Source organism: Elgaria multicarinata, chromosome 1, assembly GCF_023053635.1.
Source record: "Elgaria multicarinata webbii isolate HBS135686 ecotype San Diego chromosome 1, rElgMul1.1.pri, whole genome shotgun sequence".
Classification (NCBI taxonomy): Eukaryota; Metazoa; Chordata; class Lepidosauria; order Squamata; family Anguidae; genus Elgaria; species Elgaria multicarinata.
In genome coordinates, this window is record NC_086171.1 from 122,228,729 (window position 1) to 122,244,823 (window position 16,095).

Genomic DNA, 16,095 nt, shown 5'->3' on the forward strand with positions numbered 1-16,095 from the left:
GAAACAGTGCCATCTAGTGGCGGAATTAATCCCAAAATTATTTTATATACTAGAATATCTTCTTGGGTGGGTGGGTGGTTTAGTGAGTTTTCCAGGGGAAGGCATGAGACACTTTCATGAGTGGTCAGTTATGAGCATGCCATAAATCTCTCATATAGAGAAGCTCAGGACTTTCAGGGAAGCACAACTTTAGAAAACCGGCAATTCCATTAAAAACTAGAATAGCTGAATTTCAAAATTTGTAAGATTGATGTTCAGTCCAGAAAGATTCCAATCCTTTCAGGTAGACTTAAAGAAAACTACCCAGATTGTGCCCGGCTTATAAAGTAGCCGCCTTACCTCCAAAAATGTGGCTGGGCTGGACTGCCATTGAAGCAGAACTTTTATTTAGCTAGCTCTAAAAGTGACATTGTCAACTATTTCCTTCAATGGATTTAATATATTGCGGCTTTCTTTAGCTTTCTTTGGCACAATGACACATAACTATAAAATGCTATTTTAATGGCCTTCCCCTTTTCATCAATCAAGCTTTAGTTAATAAACATGGAAAGCACAATGTTGCCAGGTTCTGCTGCCTCTGAATGGTTTCCAGGACAGATATCCACAGGGATGCTCGTAACTGAGAAGATCTGCATTTTGATTACCAGCTCACGCTGTTTCAGTTGCCTTAGATTAAAATAATAATGGCTGCTACCAGACAGAGGTTGAGATGCATGCAAATATGATGGCAAAAAACAAGGGGGGAAATGTTGCTTAGAGACCTCGGAGAAATCTGCAACAGATTGAGTAGGGTGACCATATGAAAAGGAGGACAGGGCTCCTGTATCTTTAACAGTTGCATAGAAAAGGGATTTTCAGCAGCTGTCATTTGTATATATGGAGGACCTGGTGAAATGCCCTCTTCATCACAACAGTTAAATCTGCAGGAGCTCTACTAGAGTGACCAGATTTAAAAGAGGGCAGGGCACCTGCAGCTTTAACTTTTGTGATGAAGAGGGAATTTCACCAGGTTCCCCATAAATACAAATGACACCTGCTGAAATTTCCTTTTCAATACAACTGTTAAAGATATAGGGGCCCTGTCCTCCTTTTCATATGGCCATCCTAGATTCAGATAAGTTTGGATTTTTATGAATCTGACCAGCTCTTTCCGAGTCACATGAATTTGATGACTTGGGGGTGGGGGGGACATTTGCACTAATTGGTAAACGGTCTGTAATACACATTAACAAATGTAGATTAATGCAAGTAGAACGAAATTCTGGTAAAAAAAAATCTGATTCCATTAATGAACACAGAATGAAAGACACCTGACAACCTTCAACACCGACAGAACAGATGTAACAAAATCCATACATCTCTAATGTTGCTTGATGTTTGTAACTGGCTTCCTAATCCAGATTCCTAAAAAACTATTGCTGCAACATTATTCATATTTATTCAGTTTTAGAATGGGTGCACTACTGCTTTCAGTCAAGATATCAAGCCATTTCTGTTGCCTGAGTTACATTTATTCTGTGTTGCTATTTTCTTTTAATTGTTACTAGAAAGCCCAATTCCTGCAATCAAAGCGTTAAATCCAACGGCACACTAATGGAAGTCCGCTAGCTCAACAGGGCTTTCTTCCTCCACCCCCCTAGAACATTGCTTATCATCTGAAAATCTGATGCTGCGGTTTTCTCAGCCTGTTGAAGCATATTTTGAAGGCGCGCTGGAGTGGGGGGAAACGGCCCTCTCCTGATTCCACTGATTTTTGTAAACCACCGAGAGAGCTTCAGCTATGGGACGGTCTAAAAATGTAATAAATGAAATGAAATGATGGAATGAGTTCTGTCAGCAGAATGATAGCATTGAATCCAACTCAGAATAGATTATATAAGTTAGATATATTTAGTGTTTTGTTTTTAAAAAAATATATTTAGCATTAACTTATGCAGGTTTTAAAATAATTTGGAATTCTCTCCCCCTGGAAAGAGCTGGCAGAGAGCAATAGAGGAAGGGCAAAATATCAAAACCATGAGAGCTTGGAACTTGCTTGTTGCTGTTTTTTTGACAGGAAAACTTGGATTCTCAGAACAGATTAGAATGCCAAATTCTGTGCCAGGGTAACAGACATTGCGTTTTGGTGGCAAAACCGCCAACACTTTGAATACCTGGCTGTATTCCCAACAACAGATATGTAAAAACATGGCACAGAAAAGTATTTAGCTCTCAATTGCCAGCAGTATAATTGGGTTCAGAAGCTAACTATACACATTCACGGAGAGTGAGAATGGGTCAGAGTATGCTACCAACTGAGGTTTCTGGGATGTCTCACTACAATCATATTTCCCTATATTCAACAACAGGCTGAGGAATAATGACAGGGAAAACAACCTTGGCATCTTGTACACTTCTTCCTCTGTATTATTCGTTACTGCTCCAAGTGTGCAACCGATACGGCTGAACAGTATCCAGACTAGCACTCCTGTTTTATTTTATGCTCAGAGCCAGGAAGGGATATGTTACTGGGTTCCTTGTATGTACACAATTCCTCCTCCCAGAATGACACGCTCAAGCGTTTTTTCATCATTCCCCCTAATAAATGCTCGGTTTGAACTCTTGCACAGATACATTCCAGAGAAACTGGATCCTACCTGCTGAAAAAAACTAGGTGGCGGGGGCTGTGACGTAGGTGGACTCAGCAAGAACGAACCAACAGGGGGGGAAATGCTGACAGAGTAACGTGAATGGAAGGCCAAGAAAGGACGCACCTGTCGTGGAATACGTCCGTGATACCAGGCGTGGCTGCGCAAATCTTCACTGCTCATCTGCAGCTCTTCTTCCAGCTCTTTCTTCAGTTTTTCTGGGGAACTGTCCATAATCTGCCGGTCCATGATTTGTCTCTCTTTTGAAAACTGCAAGAAAGAAAAAAAAGAGAGATGGAGGCCACTTGATCATTTCAGGTCTGGCGAGAAACACCTTAGCTTGCTCAAATCTTTCATTCTGCCCCACGGGTCAGAAGGTCTGCGATAGCCAATGGAGCACACGCGCCGCATTCCCCAAGCCTTTGATCCCAAAGCAGTATTTGTGAAAGCTACTGCCAGGTGAGAAGCTAGGTAATGATTACACACTTTGCAAGGTGTATTGTAAATGTCCCACCTGGATGCTTGAGATAATAACTGGTGTGCATGCTGAGTCATTTACGTACCTGCCCAGTAAGAATGTTTTATGGAGAAAAAGAAAGAAAGAAAAAAAGGTTCCCAGTTTAAGAAATGGCCACAGCAGCTCACTTGTCAGGCACAGGCTTTGTATGCAGAAGGCCCCAGTTTTGATCCTCAGTATCTCCAGGCAGGGCTGAGAAAGACCCCTGCCTAAAACTCTGGAGAGCTGCTGCTAGCCAGTGTTGACAATACTGGGCTAGAAGGACCTATCGTCTGACTCCATATAAAGCAACTTCTTACATTCTCAAAAGCCACAGCCCCAAATTTCACATATTTTACACAAGTTAGGAGTTATGCCTGACACTGTTGCCAAACACAATGTATACTAAAAATGTATTCATATGATCCTACAATTCATATGATTCTCCTGTATGGGGAGCCCCAGGCTCTATGTTCAGAAGGGGAGGTCTTGCTTAATAAACTCTGGCTTACTGAGACTTATTTGGCCATGATGTGGAGGAAGGCCTTCTCAGTTGTGGCACCCACCATGTGGAATGATGTCTCCACTGAGATTAGGTGGGCTCCTAGTGTGGAGTGCTTCTGCCGACAACTATAGACACACTTGTTTGCTCAGGCATTGCCCTGCCCGCTAGTATTGTCATCTGTCCCTGGCTATTTTAATGGGTGTTATTATTGTTATTGTTGTTTTAATGATTGGTTTTATTGTATTTTGTCGTGATCTTCTCTTGTAAACCACTTTTGGATGATGATGATTTTAATGAAAAGTGATATAGAAATTCTCTTAAATAAAGAAATAAATCCTTGAGAGGATACAGACCCACAGCTTCTCTTTCTGACCTTGGTAGTTCCCCCCTGTTCTTTGTTGACCCGTTTTAGTCTGTTTGTCTTCTGGGTCGATGCAACAAGCCTCTGGAGACATCCAGGCCAAGCTGTACAAGGCGAGTTGCTTATAAAGTGGAGGCTGCTAGTTTAGGACTGGCTATTTCCTGTTCTTCTAGCTCCCAGGAACCAACCTTGACCATTAGCAATGTCAGCTACCCCTGGAAATTTTAATGAGATTTTAATGTTATATTGGTTATTGCTTATGATTGGTTTTCTTGTATTTTGTCATGATTTTATCTTGTAAACAGCTTTGGGATTTTATTTTATTTTATTTTAAATGAAGGGTGGTATAGAAACCCTCTGAAATCAATCAGTCACATCCTTTTCTCTGCATAAACCTCCTGCAATTCCTTCCTCAATAACAATACCAGTATATCTGGTCCCCATAGGATACAGAGGAGATGGCTTGCATTGTTGTGGAGGCAGCAACTTGTTTCAAAGGAATTAGCCCACTATTGTAACCCCCTACACACACACACACAAACGCACACACACACACTTCTACTTTTTTCTTTCTTTTCAAAAAGGGACATTTAGAGGTGTGCTCTAAGGAGGGAGCGGAACGTGCCTTGCATGGAGAATATCTCAGGACACTTTGTAAGATCAGCTGTTAAAAGAGTCAGGTAGCAGAAGATGGGGAAAAACTCTCCCTCTGCCCTGGAGAGCTGCTGCCAGTCAGCATTGACAATATTGGGCTAGCTAGACATATAGTCTGGCCTGGCTTAAGGTAGCCTCCTATGTTAGAGACTGAGCTTTATTTCTCAGTTTGGCTTCTGCAATCAAAAGCAAGAAAAATGAAACTGACCGGGCTTTCTCACAGTATGAAGTGAAACTGCCAAAGCCCATTCATAGGGCTCACAAACCAGCCAGTACATGAAACACCCTGTGATATACAATTATAAAAAATAATTATTTCATGCACCGATGGAAGTCTGGCTCAGAGGCAAATGGTCATGAAAGAGATCTTGCTGTTGTGATGGATACGTCGGGCTGTAGAAAAGGCAAATTCCGGGCTTGGAATTGTTATGAAAGAAACTGAAAGAAGAAAACAACCACCATGCTGGTGTTGTTATGTCCTAACTATGGTGTGGCCATACTTGAAATACTGTATACATTCGTGGTCACCCTGTGTATCAAAAAGGATATTATAGAGCAACCTTCCTAAGTCTGGTGTCCTCCAGATGTTTTGAGCTACAACTCCCATTATTCCTAACCATCAGGCATGCTGGTTGGGGATGATGGAATTTGTAGTCCAATATGCCTGGAAGGCATTAGGTTTGGGAAGGCTGTGCAAAGCCAAGGGCAACTGAAATGATTAGAAGGTTGGAGCATCTTCCCTACAAGGAAAGTCTAAAACATTAAGGGAATTTTAATTTCGGAATAAAAGCATGTAGAGGAGACAACAGATATATAAAGTTATGCATAATGTGGAGAAAGTGGATACAGAGTCTTTTTCTGTATAATACTAGGTGTCATTCCATTAAACTGACGGGCAGGAAATTTAGAACATACAAAAGGGTGCACAGCCCACAATTCATTTATGGACAAGCAGATGATGACCTCCAGCAGCCTTCCCCAATGCTTCAGACTACAACTCCTATAATCCCCACTCAATATGGACAAGGTAGCTGAGGATGATGGTAACTGCAGTCCAAACATCTGGAGGGCACCAAGTTGGGGTAGGTTGGCCTGCCTACAGCTTAGAACTAGAGTAGACAACCCAATGTCCTCCAGATATTTTCAGCTACAACTTCCACAATCTTTTACCACTGGCCATGTTGGCTGGAGCTGATAGGAGGTATAGTCCAAAACATCTGGAAGGTGGGAGGTGTCCTACCACTCTTAGAAACTTTGGAAAGAGGATGGCTTCATCCACAGTTTTGACTCATAGTGGCTGCATGGAACCTCCATGCTCATTGTCTGACTGTCATTGAATATCAGTGGCTGGGGCAGGAGTGGAAGAGTTGTGCTCTTGGTGGAGCAACCGCTCGCCCCCAGTTCACCAAGAACACAACTCAGGCAAGCTGGTTTTAAGATCACACCTTCACCACACCACTCCAGCTGTGTTGAGTAGCCCTCTCTTGTTTCCATCTTCCCAGCTGACAGGGCTCTTACTGACATATTCCCACAGTCCTGCTTGGCACAAGGTCAATGATCTGTTAAATGAGGGATTCCCATCCTGGGAGCTTTGATTAAGGATCAGCTGCTATGTTTTTTATGACCACCGAATTAGGAGATGCAGGGTTAAATTAAAAGATGTCAGAAGAACTAAGCTAATCCCACCCACTCCAATCCTCCTAGTCATCTTTGCCCCCTCCCCTCCAGTCTGCTCCTGTTCTCTTAGTTCAAACAGAGAGCTCTCCAGGGTTGAGATGGCATTTTAATTAAGCCCAGCTGGCTTTCCTGCTGCTTTTACAGAGTTTGTTTCTAAAGTCAGACATCAGTTACAATGGTTTTACAAAGCAGAAAGCACATGGTTTGGTCACCATCAACATTTGCACATGTGATGCTTACATTGAATTTTGAATTATTATATTTTTTAAATGTCCTGCTTCAAAATGGGTCTCTTGCACTTTTTAATCTCACATTATAAATATTCACAAGTCACCCATTCTGGACGGTGTCTCTACAACCTATTTACCCCATTGTGGCTGGCAGTGGCAATGCATTGTTTATATGATGCAGCTGCCAACTCACAGCACATTGGAAACTCCACTTTTTTGCAGCGTGGTTTTACCACGATTTTTGTTGTTGTTGCTCTGAGGTCACCACGTTGCTTCTCCATCTAATGGTGGTGGCCTCAGTTCAGATTTAGCCTGCTGGGCATTACTGGAGGTGGATCCAAGCCCAAATGTGGTTTACCCCCATCCAGGGTCAGCATGGGAAGGCAGGGCAGGGGATGGGCTTGATGAGTCGAATGGCCGCCGGTGCTGCAGTTTTCTGGCTGGAAAGCCTGTGCGCCCTCCTGCCATCTATATTTATCACTTCTGTTTTGCAGCAGTGATCCTGCGGCGTTTTGAGGGAATTGGCTACAAAGCCGAGTCATATAGACACCCTTGAGTTTAAAGCTGGAGACACAGTAGGTTTTTAAGGAGAGTGTTAAGTGATTTCCCCATTCCATAACAGCACATTTCTGTGTGCCTCTGCCCCATCTCTAGCCTCTGTTCAAACAAGATTTGTGGGTTTTCAAAAGAGGGGTGTCTGAATACATTATTGTATTTATTTATTTATTTAAGCATTTTTATCCCGCCATTCAGCCAAAAAAGGCTCTCACGGCGGCTTACAAAAATATTTCTTGACAGTCCCTGCACACAGGCTTACAATCTAAAAAAACATTATGAGCACTGAACCTCTTTTCTTTAAAAACAAACAAACAATCCCCCCAAAAAACTACCCACCCAAACCAAACTGCTTGTCTCCAGTGTTAAATGTTTTCATCATTCATAAAAATTGTCTGAACTGCCTTTTGCTATGCACTCATTTCCTGTGACCCTTCCCAGTTCTCTTCCTCCAGCCTTGAGTCCTCCCACTTAGTGGCCATCTTCCTGGGTGAAAAAATTCACGGCAATGCAGTGGTTTGGACTAAAACTAAGGATCTGATTAATTTCTTCCTTCTGAGATTTTCACAGGCCAAGGTGTCTCATATATAAGTGCTTTGTCTATTCACGACTTTCAGCAAAGTTTTTTTTTTAGAGTAGAGAAAATGCAAAATTTAATTGTAAAAGCAAAAGAAAATGTAATTCCTCTTGTGTATTTTGTGCTGTTCTGTTAAATCACAGTGCCACCTAGAGGTTATGTTGAAGAAAAGCAGGGAAAGAAACACTCTTTGCATAGTGCTCAGGGGCCCTTCCACACGTCGTCCCCAGAGCGCATCTATTCGACCCCAGTGCACTCTGAGGACGATCGTGAAACTTCCCTGTAAAAGAAACGACGAAAAGACGTCCTCCGCGCTGGCACCGGCACCGCCGCTACCCAGCTTCCTGCTTCCCGCCCGGGACGATAGCTCGGCGGAAGAAGGCGGAGGAGAGAGCGGAAGAAGCTCTCTCTCCCAACGTCTTCAAAAAAAGCTTTCCGAGCCGGCCGGGGAGCAGGAAGCTGGGAAAGACGTCCTCGGCGCCGCTGCCGCCGCCACCCAGCTTCCTGCTCCCCGGCCGGCTCGGAGAGCTTTTTTTGAAGACGTTGGGAGAGAGAGCTTCTTCCGCTCTCTCCTCCGCCTTCTTCTGCCGAGCTATCGTCCCGGGCGGGAAGCAGGAAGCTGGGTAGCGCCGGCGCGGAGGACGTCTTTTCGTCGTTTCTTTTACAGGGAAGTTTCACGATCGTCCTCAGAGTGCACTGGGGTCGAATAGATGCGCTCTGGGGACGACGTGTGGAAGGGCCCCTGATCTCAATCCAGATTAACAGCTGATTAGTAGCCTCATGTAGAAAAGCCTCTCTCTGCGCAAGACACACCTCGATTTCTATATCTCCTGCAGTTGATGAGAAATTTGGGAGAAGTTCTGAGTGGGAAGGTGAGGAGAACAATTGGGATTTGGGGCTTTTCTCACAAATCAACAGCATGATTCATCTGGACCCACAAGAAGACAAGCCATGTTTTCCAGAAAAAGAGAAAAGCAACTACTACAAAACTGCCCTGCAATTCAGCACTTTCCTGACTGCTCATCGAAAAGCCAACAAAATATGAATAGATTCTGAGGTATTTGTGGCAGCCTGCTTGTTGCTAAATAAATCCTTGCTTGCTACTTTTAAGGAAGGAGCAGAAATAAAAGTAACACAAAGCTGGAGACAACATGATTGTAGGCTGTGTGATACCATGCAACAATAACCACAGAAACATTTTTCCCATGCTTGTATATTTCTTCTTAGTAACTTGGAAGAACTCCCAAGCTTCTTGTGATGTGAAAGCATCTCTACAGTACTTGAAGACCATCAGACTATGATTCAGATTTGGAGGCAGAGCTAGAAGAAGCCCAGCCAGGAGAGGAGTTAGGGAGGAAATTCTCCCAAGAGTATCCAGGAGTCAGGGATGAATCTTCCAAGGGGCTTATCGAACATGAGGCCCAGGTTCAGAAACCATCATGGGAACTCTGTATTTAGTTAATAACACCTTTTCACACCTGAGCATTATTTGAGCCAAGTCTCGGGCTCACACACTCCCTAGTTCCTCTCCTTGCACAACAGGATTTCAAAACCAACTTCATGTTTTGCTGGCAAACCACAGTTGGCATTGCATCCAGCCATGGCAAACTATGGCTTGAGTGAACCATAATTTGCCACGTTGAGTTGCAGCAACAAACAATGGCTTGCCAACAAACAGGAAGTCAGTTTAGAAACACCTGGCATGTGGAGGGAGTAGGAAGTGTGAGAGCCTGAATTTCAACTGCCCCTAGCTCTTTTTGTGCATGTAATGCTAAAACATTTGTTTGGTCTTATGTCAGAATGCGACCTTAAGCTTCAGAGTAACTCCTAGTTGGTCTAGTCCAGACTTCCACAACTTAGTGCTTTCCAGATATGTTGGACTGCAACTCCAATAATTCCCAGCCAGCCAATTATGAAAGCTGCAGTCCAACACATCTGGGAAAGGCTGGTCTAGTCTCACTCATCAGTGCTACGAACATATCCCAGAGTGATTTGGAGAGTGACACACACATGAGGTCACCCCAAGCAATCTCTGGACTATGGAAGGCTATCCATTACCAACTGTTCAATTATTTTCTCATGCCCCAATAATCTCTTTAGTGATTAAACATTTTATAGGAGGCATACCGCTACATGTGTGAAAATAACTGCATTCACTGGAGGTCATGAATGTTTGAAACAAAGCTATAAATACATCCCATATGCTATCTCATTAGAATCCCAGGCAGCAGAACTAATTATTTTGTGCTGCAAAGAACTATAATTAAGAACACCTCTTTATATAGTATATGTATTTTCTGACTGAGACGGCATCTAGTGGATGATCAAGAATGTGATGGGTGTTCAGATCCTGTCCCTCTGAAAAGCTGATTTGAGGTGTGTGTGTGGGGGGGGAAGGAATTCAACATTATATGGGGTGATAAGCAGGACAGTTTCTGCTTCCTTCCCAAGCTGCCGACAGCAATCTGGTATACTCTGAGCATGGATTAATAGTCCCTCACATAATACACAAAGACCTCTAAAGTCCACACCATCCATTATGCTTCCCTTCTAGACATTTGAGTGCATTTCTACTGATTCCAATGTGCTAACTCTGATCAGAGCCCAAACCTGGGCCTACAATCTTGTTGTCACACATTCTCATTCTCCTTATATCCTCAGAAACAGTAGTCGTGGACAGACATCTTTGGCCCTTCCATTCTATGCTTACAAATGCTTTAAAATAGAACTTCCTCGGATGTCATTAAACATGAAGGAATGGAGACCTCAAAAGTTCTACAACACATGTATCAAGTCTATTTTAAAGAGTTGGAAACCTCTTAAATAGCATCTTACTTTGGAATAGGGCCAGATGTATTTCTATATAAAATGCTACCCCCCCTCCCTTTCCAGCTCCCTCAGAGGATATGTGGATTGGACCAATGGAAAGTTACCATGACAACATACAGCATGATTTTAGGTATTAGGTGCTCATGCCAAGATAAACAACAGAGTCAAGAACTGTAGCTCTAATTCTGCTTTGATAGTGAGCACTAAGCCTCAAAATTCACATGAACATTTTATTCCAGTCAAATTAAAATCATGGCTTCTACCATTTTAATCAGGGCCTCAAACACCTTTGTTAAGCTGTGTGTGTTCTCTTTCCATTTATTCCTGGATCGCCTTCTGTAGGTTTGCAATCTGCTCCACAAAGGGCAGCATAGGAACTCCTTGTGAGTAAAATGCCTGCTAAGACAAGTTGATATGCAACCTAGGTTTCACAGCTTCACAGCTACACATCAGGCATAAATTCAACATCTGTATCTTTCCTCAACATGGAAATACAGTGACAAGATGGACAACATGGGTAGAAAATTGGTGGCAGCCTTGACACCTTTCTTGGTGCCCACCAAGGTGCCCTATCCTTCCCACTTTTTTTTAATTAACACATTTTCTTACTGGCAGCTAAGATTGCTGTGTGTTGGGGCTCATACCCCACTTCTGCCTTGTACCATGTTTAAAACTAACCAGGACTGCCCACATAACTAAACGTCAAAATCAAGAACTGAACCTAGTTCTGAATACCTGGTTATGAGGGAATCTGGTTAGCACTGAAGTGGGAATGGCTAAACCAGGGTGGAGGCATTCAGGGCTGTGGGCCAAATCCAGCCATCCTGAGCTCCCAGTCTGCCCCTCCAGTGTTAGTCAGATGGCTATGGGCCCTTTCCTGGGTCCCACCTCCTTTCCCCCAAATTGTTTGGTGGTTTCCTGACTTTTGTGTGGTTTTCCCCATTCTAAAAGGTTGAAACGCCTCTCCTACGGTAAGTTACTGGCATTAAGAGCTTTAAGCTACAATATGTGTAGTATCCCTCAGGCATAGGGACCATACGGGTGAGCTTACCTGCTCAGCCTGCCGCTTGCCCCTAGACTACTAGGCAATAACTTCAGAGTCTTTTCCTTGCTGGATTCCTTTATTACTAAAACCTCCTAGAACAGTGACACTCCAAAAACCCTGTAGCAAGGCCCACACCACCAAGTGGCTGAAACAGAGGCCCCACCCAGGCCTTCGATGAGGACCTGGAGACTAGCAGCTACAGGCCTCTTAAGGGTATATACATCCGCATATCACATCCCCCCTTCTCCATAAAAACAATAGCTTTTGTTCAATTAAATCTTAACTCGTCAATCTCAGCTCTTCACCACTATCCCATAACATAGTCCTTAAACTTTGCTGGTAGTCTCACTTCTCGCCCACTCCGTGTCCGTTCGATTCCATCTGCTGTTACATCTGACGAAAGCTCCAGCTCACCTTGAGGTCTTTCTGGCAAGACCACTGCCTCAGGGGATGCCAGCTCCTCTGCAACCCCTATTTTTTTGCATTTGGCTCTGCCTCTTTTGCATTCAGACCTGCCCATCACTGGAATGTGGTCCCTGGGAGCATCCCTGAAAATGAATTTGAGCTTTGAGCTGAAAGAGATTCTGCACCCTGGGCTAAACAAACCATGGACCTTATGCCTGTGGTTTAGTTAGTGTTACACATGGAGTAAGAAGTCTGGCTCACCTCTCCCTGACAAACCAGAGAACAAATAACCCACAACAAATTGTGGGTTATTTCTCTGGCTTGTCAGGGGAGAGACAAGCCAAAGTTCCTGGTTCATACATAATACTAACCAACCCACAGACAGAAATGTCCATGGGTTGTTTAGCCACTCCTTGTACCAAGAGCTATTGGGCAGCATATACCATAACATTGTCTCATTAATAAGAACCCAGAATTTTAAAAAAGTTCTAGGTTATTGTGATGCGTGAACCAGGGCTATGTCATGATTAAAAGCAACCATACAGAGGGAGAGGCACATTCACAAGGGAGAACAGAGGAGGGAATGTACAACCCTGTAGCTTGCCCCTGATTTTTTATCCAAGGTTACATTTGCACTGGGCCATTGATGAATTTCACATATTGACAGTATTTTTTAATATATATTCTTATGAATAAAACAGTCCTCAGATGTGTGTGTGATACAAGGTCTAAGGTTCTTCACAGCTCTAACACAAGGGTTTTTAAGAATTGATGTTTAGATATGCATCGCTGAATCCTTTACATGAAACTCAATAGAAAGTACACTGTAGAAGGTATTATTTTTAATCAGTTCAGATCACTTCCAGTTTCCCCTGAAGAAGAGCAGAGATCTTTGAAATTACCTTAGGAAATGGGATAACCAATTTGTAAATAAATTGTCTTGCACCTACAGGCTTCACCTTTCCTTCTGCTTTCTGGTGCAGCCTTCCTTCCTTTTGCGACTTCAGTTTGGTAGGCAGTCCAAATTAAAACAGGGATGCTCGAAGAATTTTGATACAAACTAACCTGATCCACACCTCCCAGACTAAGAGCTAAGCTATCTACCAGCTTTCGTACTTCCCAGATATTCCAATGCCGTTCTTAGCTCAAAAAACATATTAAAGTATTTTTAAATGCAATTTTTCCCCATAGAAAATATGTTTGGACAAGCGTATTTTGTGTGAAAATACATTTAGAAATGCATATTTTGAGAGAAAAACATGGATTTGTTTTTGTGTGTGTGTGTGTGTGTGTGTGTGTAGATATTTTCATGCACATTTAAAATAAAATTGCAGATTAAAGCAGCAACAGAATAGAATGGACTTATGGGGAAACCCATGCAAAAGTGACACAGACTGTAAATAGAATGATTCAGCCATATGCATTTATATACAGGAATTTAGGGTGGCATTCATGAGCGTTTTTCCACATCTACCTGCACAACAACCTTGTGGTGTAGGTTCATCTATGTCAGGCTTCCCTTAACTGATAACCTCCATCAACCCCAGCCAGCATGGTCAATGGTCAGGAATGCTGGGAATTGTAGTCCAAAACATCTGGAGGACTCCAGATTGAGGAAGGCTGCTGTATACTTTTTCACAGAGACAGTGACTTGCTCAAGATCAGCTAGTAAGTTTTATGGAGGATCAGGACTTTGAACACAGGTCTCCCTGGCAAACGTTCAACACTTTATCTGCCACCAAACCACACTAGTCATATGCAGTAGTTTATAATATCATAAACAACACGAACTTTTACTAATTTCTAGATAGATTACAACTATCCCAAGTTACGTTTTATTTCACTTTCACTAACACTTTTTCGTTAACGTTGTAGGACCACCTACCTTGACGCCAATAATAGCCTTACGGTGATAAAAACAGCAAAGGGATGCTATGACTCTCTGAAGAACGTTAGAGTCCCTCGGCATTTTCAAATCCTTTGTCCCGTGGACCAACAACCTCCCTTGGAGTGCAAGATGAATGGACCCTTCCAGCTACTTTCAAGTGTTCCCACTGAGCTCTTGTGCTGAGCTGCTGCCTGTCAGGGCTTCTAAAACACCCCCCACCTCATACTTTAATTCCAGGCTGTTTCCTCACTGAAAGCTGATCCTGTCATCTGGACATTTCCCGCTTGCGTCCATCTAGCACGGATCAGTATCATCATGGGACTTGATTCAGTCTGCCAATGAAATCCTAACCCTCAAAAAGAGAGAGAAAGAGAGAGAGAGAGAGAGAGAGAGAGAGAGAGAGAGAGAGAGTTCCCCCCCCCCGCTATTTGGGAATCCCCAAGATTAGAGGCACAAACCCCCAGAGTCCAACAAAAAAGCATCACCTTTCAAAAAAGGAAAATAAAAACAATTGCATGCGGTAGTTAGCAGAGTCATTGGTTCCCAGAAAGGTTTCTCTGGTCCAGCTGTTTCTCCACAGCTACAAAAAAATAAGTCACGCTCATGCTTACATCAGTAACACAGCTAGGTACACAACTGATAAGGGTGATGGCGGGGCAGGGGGGTGGGGACAGTTGCCTAGGATGCTACAAATCTCTGTTACTCCGCATGATCAAATATGACGTTACATCCTAGCATAAAGGTAACCAAGGGAGGGGGGGGGAACATCAAGACTATTTGTTTTGAATTAGGAAGCTGCTGGCCACATGACGACAACAGAGAGAAGCCAGTAACATCACTGCAGCTACTCGTGGCGTCACAGCAGTAAACACAGCCTTCTGCCATTTAATTAAAAGACCAGCCAGTGGATTTCCAGGCCTGGTACTAGCCCCACGCAACTACGTCAGGCTCCTGGACTTAATAAGGTTTACCGTACAGAGGATGCTAGCCCACTCCACTGAAAATCCACCCCAAATTTTGATGTTGATTTCAATGGGAGGTGCATTTCAGACGCTGAAGAAAAAGCAACAAGAGTTCCTTTGCAAAACCCAGGTTAAGATCAACTGTATGAGCCACAGGCAAAATTAAATGTCAATCTATGCCGGGGTAGGCAACTGTTTGGGGCACATCTGACATTTTGGAAAAGAGCCCCGGGCACCACAATGAATTGCTTGCAGGGTGTGTGTGTGTGTGTGTAAAATCTTAGGACCTTCTCTGGATTCTCCTTTTTCTTCCACCACCCACCCCCTTCAGCCATTTTGGGGGCAGAGAACCAAGTCCTCCATTTCTTTTGAAGTTAATGTAGCAATATCACTCCACTGGTTTTAACAGAGGTAGAGAAAAGCGGCCTTGCAGGTCCACTGGGCAGTTTTGGCAGGCACCACTGAACCTGCGGATTCCAAGTGGCCGAACCCTGATCTATGCAAATGCTATGGTTTTGCATGGAAAAGCTCAACATAAAAGGACTGGCACATTTGAGAAATATTAGGGTGACCATATGAAAAAGAGGACAGGGCTCCTTTATTTTTAACAGTTGCAAAGAAAAGGGAATTTCAGCAGGTGTCTTTATTTCTGCAGAAGCTTTACTAGAGTGACCAGTTTTAAAAGAGGAGGGCACCTGCAGCTTTAACTGTTGTGATGAAGAGGGAATTTCACCAGGTTCCCCATATATACAAATGGCACCTGCTGAAATTTTATTTTCTATGCAACTGTTAAAAGATACAGGAATTCTGTCCTCCTTTTCATATGGGTCACCCTAGAAATATCCCTTTCCACAGTTTCCTTTCATTATAGGCGGCATGACAGAAACCAGACTACAATATGTCAAAAGCGGAGTGCAGGAGCCCTGCAGAAAGGGACTTCCAGAATAATAAACAGTTTTAGAGGTCTCAAGTAAGTGATCCAAGCCACATATGGCAAGGAAATCCGCACCAGGTGTAACTGTGCAAACTATCCTGGAAGAAAGTTCCTCCCAAACCTTCACTACAGCAGTAAGACTTTAAGCATGAATGAAATCAATGCATCACAGGTGCTTCCAGAGGCTTTCACTATGCCATCATTAGTGATGTCTGTCTCTGGAAAATGTAGTTCTTTTTGGCTCAACGAAGTTCTGTGGCTTATACGACTCTATTTATATCAGCAAGCCCAGTTGTGGGCTGTTCCCCAAACTCTGGGAACATTTTGGCACATATTTTTTAGGGGGGAAG

The 16,095-nt window shown here is 43.3% G+C and overlaps 1 protein-coding gene across 1 annotated transcript in view; it reads right to left on the reverse strand.

Moving 5' to 3' along the window:
- Positions 1-16,095, reverse strand: part of BCAR3 (BCAR3 adaptor protein, NSP family member) — a 100,542-nt gene that overhangs the window by 26,417 nt on the left and 58,030 nt on the right. The window contains exon 4 of the mRNA XM_063135960.1: positions 2,754-2,897. Within this exon, the coding sequence (XP_062992030.1) occupies positions 2,754-2,897 (144 nt within the window). The remainder of the gene's footprint in view (positions 1-2,753; positions 2,898-16,095) is intronic.